Below are 17,217 nucleotides of genomic sequence, written 5' to 3'. Positions count from 1 at the left end.
ACAACACTTGCACAATATATTAAAGTGCATAATAAGCTAATTAAGACTAATGCACTGATTAACTGATTTAGGAATTACCTAATGGTACATTTTGCTATCTACAAATCCTAGCGCGTGAGACTGTAAAGAAAATGCACTTAAAAAGAATTGTGTGGATGACACCATTTACGAGATATACGCTGTCAAACTTCCAGTAAAAATGCCCTGTCGTTCCACTTACTTTGTGCACAAAACGTCTTTTTATGCATTGAAGCACAAAAGTAACTTTTCACAAAGAACATTTCTCGGCAATGCTCGGAAACTAATATCTCATCCTGCGAATTCGTTCGAAGTGGATACGCATTACGATATACCCAGCTAAAATTCTAAATTGCAATATTCGCCTTAAGCTAGGTAGCGGAAAACTTAATTAATGTTTTTCTAATTAGTAGGTTCTTAATCTTAATTTTTGTGCAAGCAATGCGTGCCTCTTTGTGGAGACCAACTCATCCACTAGAATTTATATATCTGCCACGGCCATTTTTTTATTTGAAAGTATTCGCTGAAACACCCGGTATATGTTCTAGACATCTGTACAGCTCAGAATGAAATGCCTTACAGTTCGATAGTTCTGTAATAAATAGCTGAGTATCATCATCTCGTCTGTCGCTTACGGCGACGAACAGAGGCTGATTGATTGAGAAGTACGATACAATCGTGTGAGACACAGAGTATGTGATTATTCGGACAAAAATTTGATCAAGCACGCCAGCGGTCATGGCCATGTGTACCATGACGAAGGACGCCCGTTCGGCGCGAGACGTATTCCTCATATATTCCGAAAACCAGGCACTTTGGGGTTTGCAGAGGTCGATGTTGGAGTCCCGAAGATGGGGAGAGTGGCACGCATCGTTCTCTAGTGTTGTCGCAGCGACGTATGAGCACAGTCTTCCTGTAAGCTATTAGGTTCATTGACATGACTTGCTGCACCATCTACTTGTTGGCTTCACGACTTACGTAGACATCGCCGACAACAATGTTTTGCCCGTTCTACGCTACGTGACGCGTGCAGACATCTCCGACGCTGTTCTGCACTAACGTGTCATCCACGTGGGGCGACAACATAACCTGACGGATTGGAATGTGAAATGGCGAAACAGAACTTCCTTCTATAGGGCGACGCCAGCGCACCTCCACTTGAGCTGCTTTCTGTGCCTCACGAATTCGAACCCGCTTGCACTATGTAGCAGTTTGGCAGTGGTACCACGGTTGGTTTCTAACCCTGTTCTCTCAGCGCAGCAGCTCGATGTACCCTACACAGTGACTTACACAGGCGGGGCAAATGGACGGACACGGACGGAGGGACGCACGGACGGACGGATGGACAGACAGAGAGACAGAGACGGACGGACAGACACACAGACAGACAGATGGACAGACGGACAGACAGACAGACAGACGGACGGACATACGGACGGACAGACAGACAGACAGACAGACAGACAGACAGACAGACAGACAGACAGACAGACAGACAGACGGACAGACAGACGGACAGACAGACAGACAGACAGACGGACGGACGGACGGACGGACGGACGGACGGACAGACGGACGGACAGACGGACGGACCAAGAACGCTGGTGGCATTAAAGGTCTATGAAATTGTAGTGCTTATTTTTTGGGCCACCCTTTTATGGACAGCCGGGAAACCTCTGTGCAACTTTGATGAAAAAACGCCTTTTGGTGAACCGAATAAAATTTTTCTTTAGATAATGCTTTTTGTTTCAATTAGGCCCCATTGAAAAGTCCTCAAGCTGCTTTTAAGCAGAAAGGCACTTGAAATATTCAGCGCAAGTTCTCTCAAGCGGATTGCTGCTTACAAGACAGCGTCTTGCGACGTGGGAAAGGTGATTTTGTGAAGTTGACAAGTTCACAATTTCTATGGGGGAATTGATTTTACCCCATGAGATGTCAGCAGGGGGGTACGCTTGCCAATGCTGGAAGCTCTCCCTAGCATTGAGATCAATAATTACCTAAAACAATCGAAAAACGTATTAGTACAGCAGCCACAAGTTGAACCTTGAAAGCGTGCGCTCTTCATACACGCGTGTGAAGACATCGCCCCCCTTTTTTTTTCTTTGAACTCATGCCTAGAAATGGCTATAACCAGCATTGAGTCGTCGCCATTATTCAGTTCCAAAGTGAAGAGCGATGCCGTTCAGTCAATTTCGCTGCAAATATGCTGCCACAATCCATTGCCATGACTGGCAACGGAAATGCACTGGCTGCGTGTAGCGCTCGCCGCGCGCTACATATCTGAAAAGAGGTAGCTATTACAACGTCGGCAAACGTACTCTTGTCAAAACGCTGGGATTTGTGGTGTATATAAATCGTTAGATGTACCGCGCTTTGACTGTACTGTTAGATACGGGATCTTATCCTGATCCGCCTTCGAGTTCCCCGGACCACTTCGAATCACTGTCACAGCTAATTATTGAGCGCGGAAGCACATCTACCCCGTTCCCGAGCAAAGATGCTGTGCGGCTATGAAAGGTCACTCGAGAACAAACCACCTGCCCCAGCTGAACGCTTCGAAACCCGCAGGCAACGACGGCTGCAAGTCACCGTAAAGCCCTCGTAACCCCCATCCGCCTATTGTAACGGCGCTTGCAAGCCGCAAGGAAACGACGGCCGTAATGAGCCGTGAAGCCCTGGGAGAAATCCCGCCGTCCGCTTTTGTGACGGCAATTGCAGACCAGCAAAGCAATACCGCAGACAAGTAATCCCTCGGACAATTCGAGCCCAAGGAGCGACCTTCTGAGCCGAATGTGACGTACACTCGCACGGGCACCTACCATTGGCCGAAAATCACGGCACCTGAGCGGGCTCGCCGATTGGCCGAAAATGACGCCACCTGAGCGGGCTCGCCGATTGGCCGAACGGGACGTGACTTCGAGACACCGAAGGCGTTAAAAGCCAGAGACCGGGAGCAGCAAGGAGAGCATTCCTTCATTCATCTCTTTCGAGCTTCTTGCCACGGGCCGCAGCGTCCGAGTTGCTGCCACCCAGCAATAATTTTATGACTGTTAATTTCTTTGCACTCTCACTGTAACTAATGTAAATAAACCTCCAGTTTTCATCTCAAAGTCCTTCTCAACTTCGGCCTTCTCCCGCACTCGACGGCAAGGTCCAAGATCTTGGAGACAGCAATTGGGATTGTCCTCGAGATCCAACAACTGGTGGCAGCGCTACGGGTGAACCTTCGTCCAGAGAAGTCCTAAGCAACTGGGAACAGCGAAGAAAGAGCCTTCGACCCAGAGACTTCCACGAAGTGGGAACAGCGAAGAACAAAGAGCCTTCGACCTAGAGAGTCCTGAGGAACCCGGAACAGCGAAGAAGAAAGAGCCTTCGTGCAAAGGAATCTCGAGGAACTTGGAACAACGAAGAAGAGAGAGCCTTCGTCCAAAGTAGTCCTGAGGAACTGGGAACAGCGAAGCAGAGCGAGCCTTCGACCCAGAGAGTCCTGAAGAACCGGGAACGGCGGACCAATTAACCAGATGGCAGGGTGCTACAACCGTAAGTAAGCGCGTGGTTTTTTTTTTCCTTTTGATTCGCCAGACTTCAAATAATGTGTGTTTATTTTGATAGTTCTAGGAATCAGGAATTTGTTGCATATTGTGTGTTTGCACAAATTAATTAAGGACACAGTTCTAACCTCCAGTCGGGGCAGCTGCCATGGATCTTAGAAGGTTGACGTAGTCAGACTTGTTATTGTTGTGCGACTACTTGGGAGTTGAGGCGGACGAACAGATGAAAAAGCCAGCTACCATAAAGGCAATTAAAGATAGTGGCAATGATGATGAAAGCATTAGGATTGCTTGGGAGGTGATACAAGAACGACGAGAGCGTGAGCGTGAGCGTCAGGAACGTGAACGGGAGAGTGAGCGTGAACGTGTGCGTCAAGAGCGTGAGCATCAAGAGCGTCATCAAAAGTACGAGAAAGAGATGGCAGAAATACAGGTTCGACTTCGGCAATGACGTCCAGCAGCGGGCAATGGCGGGGACAACCGTAACAGATCAAACGAGTTAGAGTCATGTCGGATGGACCAGTGGATGAAACCGTACAAGGTTGGGGAGGACATTGCCTTATTCTTGGTTCATTTCGAGAGAACTTGTGAAAGGTATAATTTTGCTCAGGGCACCTGGTCACAGCGGTTAGTGACTTTATTGCTTTGTGAGGCAGCGAACGTAGTCGCAAGACTGACGGCGAATGACGCGGAAGACTACGGGAAAGTAAAGGCAGCGCTGATGAGGAGGTACCGAATTTTCCCGGAAGCATGTAGGCTGCGCTTCAGAGAAGCGAGCAAAAAGAGCGACGAGGGCTACTCAGAGTTCGCGTGTGCTTTGAAAACAAACCTTGTTGAGTGGTTTAAGCGGGCCGAAGTCTACGAAAGTAGAGACAAAATTATCGAATGTATGTCTCGAACAATTCTACCGCAGCATTCCACCGTCAGTGAGGTTTTGGGTGCAGGACAGAGAGGCCGTAGACACGGTAGATAAGGCGGCTCGGCTAGCTGATGAGTACGTAATTCACAAAAAAAAAAACAGACACAGGTAAAAGCTGAGGAAGGGAACAACGATAAAGGAGCTACTCGTTCTCCGGAGGAGGGGACAAAGAAAGTTGATACGTAAAAATTCGAGAAGAGGCGACCGGTCCGATGTTTTCAGTGCCAGGGCCTAGGTCACTATGCCTCATATTGCAAAAAAAAAAAAAGCCGGTAGTGCTTTCCTACGCATGCGGAAGCGACGAAAGCTTGGAGCTTCTACGTCCATACCTCGAGGAGCTACGGATTAGCGGGAAAAACTGTAAGGTATTAAGTGACAGTGGAGCAACCATGCACCTAGTTCACCCTTCTTATGTAAACGCCGAGGATTATACAGGGAAGGTAACTTGGATCAAGTCAGTGCTAGAAGAACACAGCGTGTGTCTGCCAATAGCACGAGTGATAATTTCCGGTCCTTTCGGAGAACTAAAGACAGAGGCAGGCGTTTCGAAGGCGCTACCAATAGAATACCCGTATCTCTTCTCAAACCATTCGGAGCGTTTGTTACGGGCTCGCGGTCAGGACTTCGGAGAAGGAAGGGTGCAGGCGAGCGCGCCAAATCGCTGATCAGCTGACCAAGGACCCCAGCGCAGAGGTGGCGGAACACGAGGAAGCGAATTCCTTATAGTACAACCTCGGACAACGGAGGAAAAGGAAGACAGTGTGGCAGCAGAGGTACCAATTAAAATGATCCCAGCAGAAAACTCGCGTAGCAAAGAAAGGTTGTCAGTGGAAGTAAAAGAAAGGAAGAGCAGCTCTGTGCTTTCGCCTGCCTCTGCGGCTTTTGACAGGCTTCTCCAGCTGGACAGGGAGTTGCTCAGCGCTGAACAACATAGGGACCAGACTCTGACGCATTCACACTACAACGCAAAAGAGGGTATAGCTAGGAGCAACGTGACAATCCACGAAACGGGAGGACTCTGTATAGACACTACCGAGATCGTAGGGGCCGTATCATCGATCAGTTAATCGTTCCGGAGAGGTATCGGGCGGCTCTCCTGACTTTGTGTCACGTAAATGGCTGGTCGGGCCATCGATGAATGAACAAAAAGAAGGAGAGGCTCATGTTAGAATATTACTGGCCAGGATTCTTTAAGCAGGTGGAAAATTTTGTAAGCTCCTGCGACGCGTGTCAGCGAGTTGGGTAGCCGGGAGATAAACGCAAAGCACCTTTAAAGTTGGTTCTCTTAATCACGGAGCCATTCCGTCGGCTGGCGATCGACACAGTCAGGCCTTTGCCGCCGAGCCGATCAGGGTGCAAGTACCTTTTGACCATGCTTTTTCCGCGACAAAATTTCCTGAAGTGATTCCTTTGAAAGAACTGAGATCCAGCGCGATAGTCGACGCTCTGTTGACCACGTTTGCGCGAATCGGATTTCCTGCAGAGATACAGGCTGACCAGGGGACTGTATTTACAAGTGCTTTAACCAAGACGTTCCCAGAAAGACGTGGGGTGCGGCTGATACACAGCTCCGTGTACCATCCACAATCAAATAGCGTTAGGAAGATGCACTCGGTACTTAAGAGAGTGTTATGTGCTTTATGTCATGAACACAAAGCAGACTGGAAGGGCTCTTTACCCGCAAACCTGTTCGCGTTGAGAACGGTCGTCCCACAAAAGGCCACGGGGTTCACTCCTTCCCAGCTGGTGTACGGTCGGACGATCCGTTCCCCCCTCAGAATGTTAAGAGAAATGTGGGGAGGAACAGGTGAAAGCCAGACGGTGGTGAGTTACGTTTTAAAAGTGCTGGATCGCTTAAGTATCTCGCGAGAACTGGTTGAAAAAAAAACTGAAGGAGGCCCAGGAAACCGCAAAGGCGTACTATGACAGAAATGCGCGTAGGCGAACATTTAATGTTGGCGACAGGGACATGATCCTAAGGCCTTCACGAAAAAACAAACTTGAGGTTCAGTGGGACGGACCTGTAAACGTTACGCAGAAGATATCGGAGACTAACTACACCCTAGAAGTTCCTGGAAAAAGAGAATAAAGTAATCAGTTACCACCTCAATTTAATGAAACGTTATTGTGGAAGGGAAGAGGTGGTAAACATGGTAGTAAACGCGTCTGAAGAAATAGTGGTCGTACTTCCAGTTATAGCGACAGTGACCGATGCGGAACGCTCCATAGCGGACAACTTGAATCTGTTTGAAAACCGACTGGCTCTCGAGGCCGATCAAGTAAGCGACCTCCGTAATCTCTTTGAGGAATTTCGCCAATGCTTGAGTAGCCGGCCGGGGATAACGACGCTCATTACTCATGCGATTGAGTTGACATCAGACGAGCCCGTCTAATCCAAGCCAAGCCGTACCGGGTCTCACCTCGTCAGCGAGAAATAATGGAAGTAGAGATAAAACGAATGCTTGAGATGGGAATCATTGAGCCAGCAGACGGTGATTACACTTCCCCGATGATTCTCGTAGAGGTCAGCGGAAAAGAGCCGCGTCCATGTGTGGACTATAGGAAATTGAATGCGATTACCAGGTACCAACTCTACCCTATACCTAATATACAAGAACGAGTTGAACGGGTGGGTGGAGCCCAGTACATTTCGATAATCGACTTAGTTAGGGGGTACATGCAGGTGCCCATGTCTGAAAGCTCAAGTCGGTACGCAGCATTCACTTCCTCGCTTGGCACATTCCGACCACTAATGTTAAGTTTCGGGCTTAAGAACGCACCGTTTAGCTCTTCCAGGCTGATGGATATTGTTTTGAAAGATCTCCAAGATTACGCGATCCCCTACTTAGATGCTGTGGCCATCTTTTCGAACAACTGGGACGATCACATAGAGCACTTACGGAAGGTGCTTGCACGTCTACGAGACGCGGGTCTCACGGTAAAGGCCGAAAAGTGCAACTTCGGGTGTTCACAAGTTACTTACCTAGGACATGTCGTAGGACACGGAACGCGGCGGCCCTCCGAATTAAGATAGGGCCTATAAATAACTTTCCTGAACCACAAACTAAGACGGATGTCAGAGCCTTTCTGGGGCTTGTCGGATATTACCAGCGGTACATTCCACATTTCTCACAGGTAGCCAGCCCCCTGACAGACACCCTCCGAAAGGGAGAGCCCGAAAAAGTTCGATGGAATGATGCCAAAGAAACTGCATTTCAGCACCTGAAAAAGGTTCTGAGCTCTGGACCAGTGCTTCGGACCCCCGCTTATTCTAATGAATTTATCGTGCAGTGCGACGCTAGTGACAGAGGTTTGTGAGTAGTCCTCAGCCAGGTGGGCGAAGACGCGGAGGAGCATCCGGTACTGTATGTTAGCAGAAAATTAACGTGCAGAGAGGAAGCGTACAGCGCTTCCGAAAAGGAATGCGCCTGCTTAGTTTGTGCAGTCAAGAAATTATCTTGTTATCTGTACGGAGCGAAATTCACTTTCGAGACTGACCACTGTCCTCTGACCTGGCTCAGACACACGTCCGCTAAGAACGGACGTTTGCTCAGATGGAGTCTAATCCTCCAAGAATTTAACTTCAGCGTCCGTTACAATAAGGGCAAGTTCAATGGGAACGCGGATGGTTTGAGCAGGTTGTTTCGGTAAGCCGACTTATTACCTCCCCCCGCCTTTTTGACTAACAAGGTAGGAAGTGTTATTAAGGGCTGGAAGTCATACTTGTAGCTTCCAAACTTTGCTTCTGTATAGTGATACAACATTAAAACTTCTTTCTGGGCAAGTTGATGCATACTTGCCATAAAAATTGTAACAGCGCAAACACATGCAACCAGTAAGCGACCTCCTTCAGTGCTTGTGCCTGAAGCGTTTTCTTGTTTAAGCGCTGAGCGTTTTCTTGTTTAAGTATTTCATAACCGGGAACTCGTTGTGTGTTTAGTGTGTGTTGTGGAGCATTGGGAGATACAACCGTCGCCCAGCTCACCTGAGGCTTTTGTGTCTGCTGGTGCTGCGGGGGCACTGGTGCTTGTGCGGCCCTGGACGGCTCCCTGGAGGGGCTCTTACTTCTCTTGCCGTTAGGAGATGTGGATTTGTGGCGATGGCTCTCTTCCTCGTCCTCTGAGCTGAACCATCGCAGTTTCTTCTGGCCCACTCGTTCTCGTAAGCGGGACTGACGATTGGTGTTCTTGGAACGAATGTTCGTTAGTTTCTGTGGACATTGATTGCTGCCAGTCTCGTGGCCTGCCACCCCGCACACGGCGCATTTGATCACACACTCGTGTCCAAGGTCGGGGGGATCCTTCAGGCCGCATTTTTTGCAGATGTTGATCGGGTGGGGGCACACATCCGGACGGTGTCCCGCTTGGAAACATTCCGGGCATATTTGAACAGTGGGCTTGTATGGACGGAGTGGCATCTCTCCTCCCATGTAATAAATACATTTGGGAAGGGAGCCACCGGTGAACGTAATGAGCGCCGTGGATTACTTGCCTAACATCCGAGCTCGTTTGATTTGAACTCCGTGTGTCCGTACTCGCATGTTGGCTACTAAATGTTCCATGGGTGTGTCCGCTGGAATGCGTGAACCACACCTCGATAGCAGTTGTCGGGGTCAGCTACGTATGTGTTGAATTGGTGCCCGCGTCCGTTCAATTCGAGTAGCATGATGCGGCGGAGTACGTTGGCCACTTCCGTGCTGCTCACCGATAGAATTATAATGTTCGATCCGGGGCGAGTGCGGAGGATGAAATCCACGCCTGTCATTCTCGCTCGCTTCACGGGTCCTTCTCAAGTTCGACAGAGATGGTCTTGGATTGGTTGGCTTGCTTTGAGAATGGCACTCGCCAAGGTTGGTATTAGTATGTCTTTGATTGTTAATCCCTTTGTGGGACGCATGATGATTTGTACATCGTCCTTTGGTAGTGCTGGCAGAGGTTTGCGCTTTGAATGGCGGAAGCGATTTCCTTGGTTGCCAGCCACACCATATGGATGGTCGTCGCGTTTCCCCCTCGCGAAGTTTGCCTGACTAGGTGAGCCGCGTTGCTTTGGAGATTGGGCTTCCTTGCCTTTTTCGTTCTTCCTACGTTGTTTCTTAGCTCTTTGTGATTGCACAATGTGCCAACTATCGCCAGTGCGGTCGGCCTTTGTCTGGTCGGTTTCGATGATGTCCTTGTCGAACTCGTGTTCCATCTCGGTGGATAAAGATTGTTCGTTACAATCATTCAGTGAGCGCCCTGAGGCGGTGCACATTGGTGCCGGTGTTGTGCCGGTATCCGTCGTTGGCTCTTGAGAGGCCTTCTCAGACATTTTCTCTATCGTTGAGGCAGCAGCGGTCTCATAGACCACACCTAGGCGTAGCGAACGCCGTGCGTTTCTGTGAGCGTTCTTGCCGCGTTTGTTACCCGACGCAGCTGCGCCGGCTTCGGATCTTCAAAACTTCAATATTGAGGTAAAAAATTCGCCTACCGGTTTGAAAATGATTTCCGGGTGTAGATCTCGTCGAGTATAGTCCAATCAATATCTTGGCTCTTGTCCTACGGTCATTAGAACGGGCTTAAATCGGGTTTCGGTGGAACCGATGTGAGGCACGTCTGCTCCGTCTGGCCCCCTCTGGCGTTCCCATCTCTTTCGAGCTTCTTGCCACGGGCCGCAGCGTCCGAGTTGCTGCCGGCCAGCAATGATTTTATGACTGTTAGTTTCTTTGCACTCTCACTGTAAATAATGTAAATAAACCTCCAGTTTTCATCTCAAAGTCCTCATCAACTTTGGCCAACTCCCGCACTCAACGGCAAGGTCCAAGATCTGGGAGACAGCCATTGGGATTGTCCTTCAGTTCCAACAGTACGTAAAAAAATTCGAGCTAGTAAGACTTGTTCTCAAGCATTCCCCAGCTCTCGTAATTTCTTGCATTGCCTGGCGGTGTTAGTTCTCTAACACTCTATGGGCAGCTCGAAGAGCTGCCCATAGAGTTTGTGTTCAGCTGAGATGCAAGCACTGAAAGCTTTCGCTTAGAAGAAACGCACCTTAATTACACTTGAGTAACGTGTGTTCGCAAGAGTAATCCTCTTTTTCTCCTAGTTGAGCTACACATGAGTCATCGATAAGCGCAAAACTATTCCTGTGTTTCTCATTTCCTGCACGCAGTGAAAGAAATCATCTGCACCGTAAACCACGCTGCCACAAATGAAAGGATGTACCCACCCGACAAGTACTGTGACTACCTCTTCTACGATGACGTGGAAGTAGGTAATGGCCAACTTGGAGGAGCGATAAATTTCATCAGCTGGAATGTTTTCCTCGAAAGGGTCACGAAATACAAGATTATCAAGCCGGGAATATCGTTCCGCATTGAGTAAGTTTTCAAAATCGCTGGCTTTTGAGGTTAAAAAAGTGATCTCCGTAAAACAACTTCGCAAGTTCGCCGGAAACGCGAGGCACCGATTGCGATAGCAAATTAGTAGATAACTGTACAATGTAAGTAACTAAATTAACAATGAAAGTATGAGTAAGCGTGACTCAACGAGGACGTACAAAGAAACAGACACACGCAGGCAGCGCTGTCTTTGTGCGTCTGCTTCTTTCTACCTCCTCGTTCAGTCGCGCTTACACATTCTATCATGGTATAAAACCAAGTAGCCCGTAAAACGTGTTTTAATTAAATTAACCAGCACCGTTTCACGCGCGCACAGGTAAACTTGAACACACATCGCTCGATGACAGCGGGAACTGTCTGTGAAAACGCTGGAGTTAGGAATCGCGGCCGGCAGCAGCGAGCCAATTGATCTCCGTACATCAGTCGCTTCATTGCGTACGAAACATCGAAAGCACAGCATATACGAAGCTACCGACACTACGTGCAGTGTGCAAACATCGCAGATGGCTTGGAAGATGAGGCTCGCGCGGGCACGGACGTTACCCACGTCGCAGACCGCTTTCAAGACAAACGAGCCCCTGCAACGCGTTCCCGCGGCTTTCTCCAAAGGCGTCCATAGAATAAAGAACCAACTTTACAGAAGGGAAACTGTACCTTCCACAGTGGTTCGAAATTATGAAGCGGCAGCGCATGGAACTTAGCGGGGGGCCCGAGAGATGGCGCAACTTAAACAGGAAGCGCAAATGCCATTTTTTAGTGCAATATCCAATATGGCCGCTTTTTACCGGTGGCCTACGCTGGGTACCCGCCGTGCTCGCCTTGTTGGCTTTGCGGCATGTCTCAACTGCCGCGCTTTTCTTGCCAGGGGACTACAGAGCCTCTACTGACGCCCATACAAACAAGCCACAAGTGAATGAACAGGATGGGCGACTTTATTGGCAGAAGAAAAGAAGTGCACCTTCTCGTACAAGAGCAAAAATAACATTTGCATGTCGAGATGCGCTGGAACTATTAACGCCAGCTCGTAAACTGCTCACTTTCATCGTCGCACATGGCGATCTGGCAACGAGCTACAAACAGTAGCGCAAGCAAATTGGGCAGTGCAACATCTGTTTGCATTGACAGTCGCCGTAACCTGCATTGCGAAGCAATCGGGTGAAGCAAAGCATCTGCTGCCGCAAACAACACAGTGACATGGACTACCCGGTATTTTAACGTTACCTACTTTCCAACCTGCACGTTTCTTTTTGTTTTTTCGGGGGGCGCTAATGTGTAACTCATACTTGGTGACCCACATTATCAATATAGGCATCACCATTTTGCAGCCACTTTTGCAGGCCTTTCCACCTATGTGGCTATCAACTTCACACACTTCGGACCATGTAATCACGTTTGCTGGTCTCCGTTCACGCCACATCGCGGCCTATGAAGGCTCACAAGCATAATCTACCCGCTGCTGCAGCAGGAAAGGACAAACAGGGAGCACCAATCACAGTACATGTAAACAGGGAGTCAGTGTCGCTGTGTGGTCTGCAGGACCAGGTGCTTACCTCGAGAGGCCGTTGCCCAATGCAACTGGCCAGGCCACCACACCCGAGAAATGAAACACGGTAACCATGACCAAGTGGTACAACATTGAAACAAGACTGCAATCACTTCAGCATACTCTAACATTAACGCTCAATCTATGCATTGACACTATACACTATACATTGGCTACGATCCACATGACAAGAGTGAGCATACACAGACACGGGTTGCTTGCGGCACATTCAACCTTCCGATTGCAGGCATAGTGCTTGCCTTCGTCGTGCATGGCAGTCTCGTAACAAGCAACACCCAGCAGCGCAAGCACATTGGACAGTGTGTCCCACGTGTTTGCACCGACAGTCACTGTTGAAGATGAGCAACTTGCATTGCGAAGCAATCTGGTGACGCAAGCATCTGCTGCCGCAGGCAACACAGTGACATGCAGTGCCCGGCATTTTAGCGTTACCGCCTTTCAAACCTGCATGTTGCTTTTTATTCTTTTGCAAGCCACTAATGTGTAACTCCCACTTGGTGCCCCACATTCTCTAAATATAGGCATGGTCGATTTTGTGGACATCACCATTTTGCAGCCACTTTGGCAGGCCTTTCCAGAAATGTCGATATCAACTTGATACTCTTAGAACCATGTAATCAGGCACGAGAGTCTCCGTTGACGCCAAATCATGGCCGAGGAAGGCCACAAGCAGAATTTGCACATGGCAGCAGTAGGAAAGGACAGAACGGGGAGCACCAACCGCGGTGTGTGTAAATTCGCAGTCTATGTCATTGTGCGGGCTGTAGGAGCAGGTGCTTGCCTCGAAAGTCTGTTTACCAAAGCAACTGAACAGGCTCCCACATATGAGAAACGTAACACGGTGACAATTACCAAGTCGGACAGCAGCAAATCCAGATTCTACAATCAATCACTTCAATGTAGCTTGCGCAAACGCACAGGCTGTCGAGCAGGAATAGCAATCCAGAATGACACTAGGAATTTAATATTGTAATGAGAAAGCCTGCATTCAAGAAAGAAGCCACTCTACCTTGCAAGCACTGAAAGGCAAAAACATTAAGAAAGATTATATGCTACACAACACACAGTGTAAAGGTTCATGCAAGACACACGCCAATGCCGCATTAGCTATTTCAGGAGAAGAATTGCGCATGGCAACGTACACTAGAAAATATTTCTACAGATGTGTTATGCTACTTGACAGTGACTGGTATTATGTAGGAGCGAAGAATTGGTTAACTTTTAATGTTTGGATGAGCAAGAGGAATGACCTTTAATAAAAATGTGGAATGAAAAAGCTTGCATTCATTGAAAAAAAATTATACTTAGCACGAATTGGCAAGGCCAGGAAGCTCACTAAGGAAGGGCGAGCTGACGGAACACTCTTGGCCAGCGCCGTCTGTGCTTGCAGAGGTTGCAGGTACATCTGAAGACAGAATTTTCGTTGTTGAGGTACCTGAATGACTCGGCCAATATCCGTGCTCGTGGAATGATGGTGGAGGCTCTTTTCACTCTTGACACAGTCGTCCGTAGACTTCATATCTCATCCAAATAATTCTGGAATGGCTTCTTTATTCGTGGTCTTGCGAATTCGGCTCCAGCCCCTCCTGTTGGTGTAGATTGGGGCTCCCGTGATGACCAAGATGTACTTGGCACAGACTCTGTTGGGGCAGAACAGTGACACATGAGATACAGCAGAGATTATACAAACTCAAATAGTGTTTTCTTCTATGTTCGAACAAATTATGCGGAACTGTAAACATGAACAAACGTTCATATCATCTGCTACAAACCAATGACATGAATCCCAAGGCTACCAAGCAAATACAGCATACATCAAGCATATTTATTTCTGAACCAGGTGTTGTTTACCTTGTAGTAGCTGCCAAAGTCCACACAATGACCTTGTTGTAGCAGGCAACAGCTTCTGCTTAGTGCATGTAGTGTGTTGCTTTATACTGGTGCCATCCTCATTACTGCATGTCTGGAACAGAAATTTTACCTGCACCAGAAATTGAATAAGCTCAATTTTGCAATATAAAATGCGAGAAGGTGCGACATATACATTGTAATGGTTTGTGACTAAGAAACACATGCAAATGTACACTGTTTGTTCTAGGGTGCTTAAGCAGCATGGTAAATAAATATTGTTACTCTCCGTAAAGCTGATGTCTGCCTAACTGCAAGGTATGTCAACAGCTTAAGTATTTTTAAGATAACAAATGAGAACACTTGTGCGCTCGTTTATACACAAGAAGAGATTACACTGCTGGTTTCACAAGCAAATAGATGAAATGCATGAGGCTATAAGAAATGATGAATTCTTTTTCTGCATCAACGTGATGCACCGCTTCACTATGTAAAAATAAATATCCTGAGGTGAACCAAACTGAAGAGCAAGAACATTCGGAACCAACAGGTAAAAAATCTGGGTGAATTTTCATGCGTGCAACTGTTTAATACATTGAACTCTGTGCATTAGCTTTCGTTTATCAAAGGGTTATTCGACTCTGTGAACGAAAGAAGGTGCCGGTGGACTCGAAAAAAGACATATATATATATATATATATATATATATATATATATATATATATATATATATATATATATATATATATATATAAGGTTCCTGGGTCATCCGTGGCTACGGCTACAACGAGATGAAAAATGTGACGCGCGTTCCGACATTGCTTTCTCTTTCGTGAATGTGTATAGTGATGGCCTCGCAACTGAAAGTTTCTTTCGGAAACAGAAACGGAGGGTCCTGACAGCCCCTATGTATTGCAGCATCTAATTCGTTAACTTGCCTCCGCCTGTAAGTTAACGAGACGAATATATTACATAGCGATTGAAGCAGCGATGTTAAACAACTCGCCGGTATTGCTGTCCCCAGTCGCAGTAGGACCCGGCTCCCATTTCGATGAAGACGTGTTCCACATGGCTCACGACTGAAACGTAGCTTTCGAGCTTACACCCTAAGTTAAATAACGCGAGATATCGAAGCGCAATAAACTGGTTTTAGCACAAAATAACCAACCGATGTATGAACCAAAGAATCCGTACCTGCCGTGCACTCGAACATACTGGCAAAAATTTTAAATCCAGGCAAGAAGTCACGTGGAAGGTCCATCATGCTGAACGCTATTTTGCGTTTAAAATGGCAAAAAACAACAAAGTTGGTAATCAACGAGTACAATGTAAAATTAGGAATGATAATTTTGTACTGTTTGTCATGTAATAAAAACGCTTCGTTTATTGTTGGAGAAAGTTTGTAGGTTAAAATTGCGCCTACTACGGTGCCTCTAGCGGAAGATAATGCGCTCACGGGGGAACCTTTTTAATTGGGATGCTATGCCTGTTTCTTTAGCAGCCCCGCGTGGTCGATTTCTCCGCCCTCTGTGGCCATTTGTTGAACCTGAGAGTGTTCGGGGCCTGGGCGTCTACTACGGCGCCCGTGGTTCGCTTGGCCAACGTCGTATCAACCGCCGCGGTTATCTCCACTCTGTACGGAGCGGCGGGCGAGGGGGAAATTGAGGCACCATAGCCGCCGCCGGAAAAGAACCCCCCTCCTTCCTTGGCTTGCCCCCTTGCCTCGTGCGCCAGAGGAGAGGGCACGAATCCGGGCCGCGTTCCTCGCTCGCGCACGCGAGATTGAAAGAGTGATTGTGAAAAGGAAAAGGCGCTGAACATAATTAGCGGAACCACGTTCGCCGGCTCACCCTCACAAGCTTTCCCTCATACGGAACCTCACGGCGACGGCGACGACAGAAATGCGACTGGAGTGTCCATATAATTGCTATCGCAAAAAAGAAAAGCTTGTTTTGCAGTTCTAACGCACACGGTTTAATCTAAATAAAAGAAAGTTTGAGTGAAGCAGTTAATTTAATGCAGTATAACCAATGGCTATGGGTGCATAAATGTCTCTTTGACTACTTCGGAACGGGAAACCTCGTGCACTGCTCTTATCAACCAGCAATGCAGCAAATTTGTTCTCGCCGAATGTTCTTTTACGAATATTCACCAGTGGCAAGTTAAGTCGCAGTGCAAACACCAAATCAAGCTGACATAGTTGCGAGAGTTCACGCAACAATGTCAGGACGACGAAGGCGACGTACGATGCTTGTCGACGGACGATTGACGATGCGAGGTGTATCTACATATAAGCACGGCATACATCTAGTTACATTCAAGAATTCTGTGCAACTGTATAGCAGTGGCACATGCCCGTTTTGGAGAACTGGCCAAGAATGGGCAGACACCCAGCGGATCACACGCTCAATGAATAAATAAAAAAAACTGGCAAAACAAATTGTTCCATGTAATGCGCTGTTGCTCAAAGGGATTAGTGTGCTAAGGAATCTGAAATAAAATATATATCCTGGATTCTTAGCTAGATAAAAGCACATGAGAAGATTCATAGCGATGGCACCTGGTGATGACAAGCAACTTTCTGTATATAACGTTACGCAAAGACGAAGCTAGTACCACTTTCCTTGGACCACTGAAGGCCACCTAGTATAGATTTGAGCCTTCCTTGGCACTTGCAAAAAACGCAAATATGCCGTTTGCCTTTGTTTTTGTAAATTCTTCTCAACCCACTTGAGCACTTCTTGGACTTGACGTCTGGTTACTTCTTTGGTCTCGGTTGCTAAACTACTACAATCGCAGCCTTTGACATTTTTGACTGGTTGTTTGTTTGCTTTAAAACCTCTCAATTGGCTGTCCTTTCTCATTAGCGCACGTTCTGTGTAAACGGTGCTTTTTTTGTGATAGCTCCGTCATTTAGTGTCATGCACTATTTTCACCTGACTAC

General features: G+C 47.6%; 1 protein-coding gene across 1 annotated transcript in view; it reads left to right on the top strand.

Moving 5' to 3' along the window:
- The first annotated feature begins 9,291 nt into the window (after positions 1-9,291).
- The window catches only part of LOC126543487 (uncharacterized), a 30,991-nt gene continuing 23,065 nt past the window's right edge, over positions 9,292-17,217 (top strand). Inside the window, exons 1-3 of the mRNA XM_072284704.1 lie at positions 9,292-9,337; positions 10,633-10,734; positions 12,652-12,724. Coding sequence (XP_072140805.1) covers positions 9,292-9,337; positions 10,633-10,734; positions 12,652-12,724 — 221 coding nt within the window. The remainder of the gene's footprint in view (positions 9,338-10,632; positions 10,735-12,651; positions 12,725-17,217) is intronic.

Source organism: Dermacentor andersoni, chromosome 10 (genome assembly GCF_023375885.2).
Source record: "Dermacentor andersoni chromosome 10, qqDerAnde1_hic_scaffold, whole genome shotgun sequence".
NCBI classification, from domain to species: Eukaryota; Metazoa; Arthropoda; class Arachnida; order Ixodida; family Ixodidae; genus Dermacentor; species Dermacentor andersoni.
The sequence above is the reverse complement of the archived record's forward strand: the minus strand, read 5'-3'. Positions and strand labels throughout refer to the sequence as shown.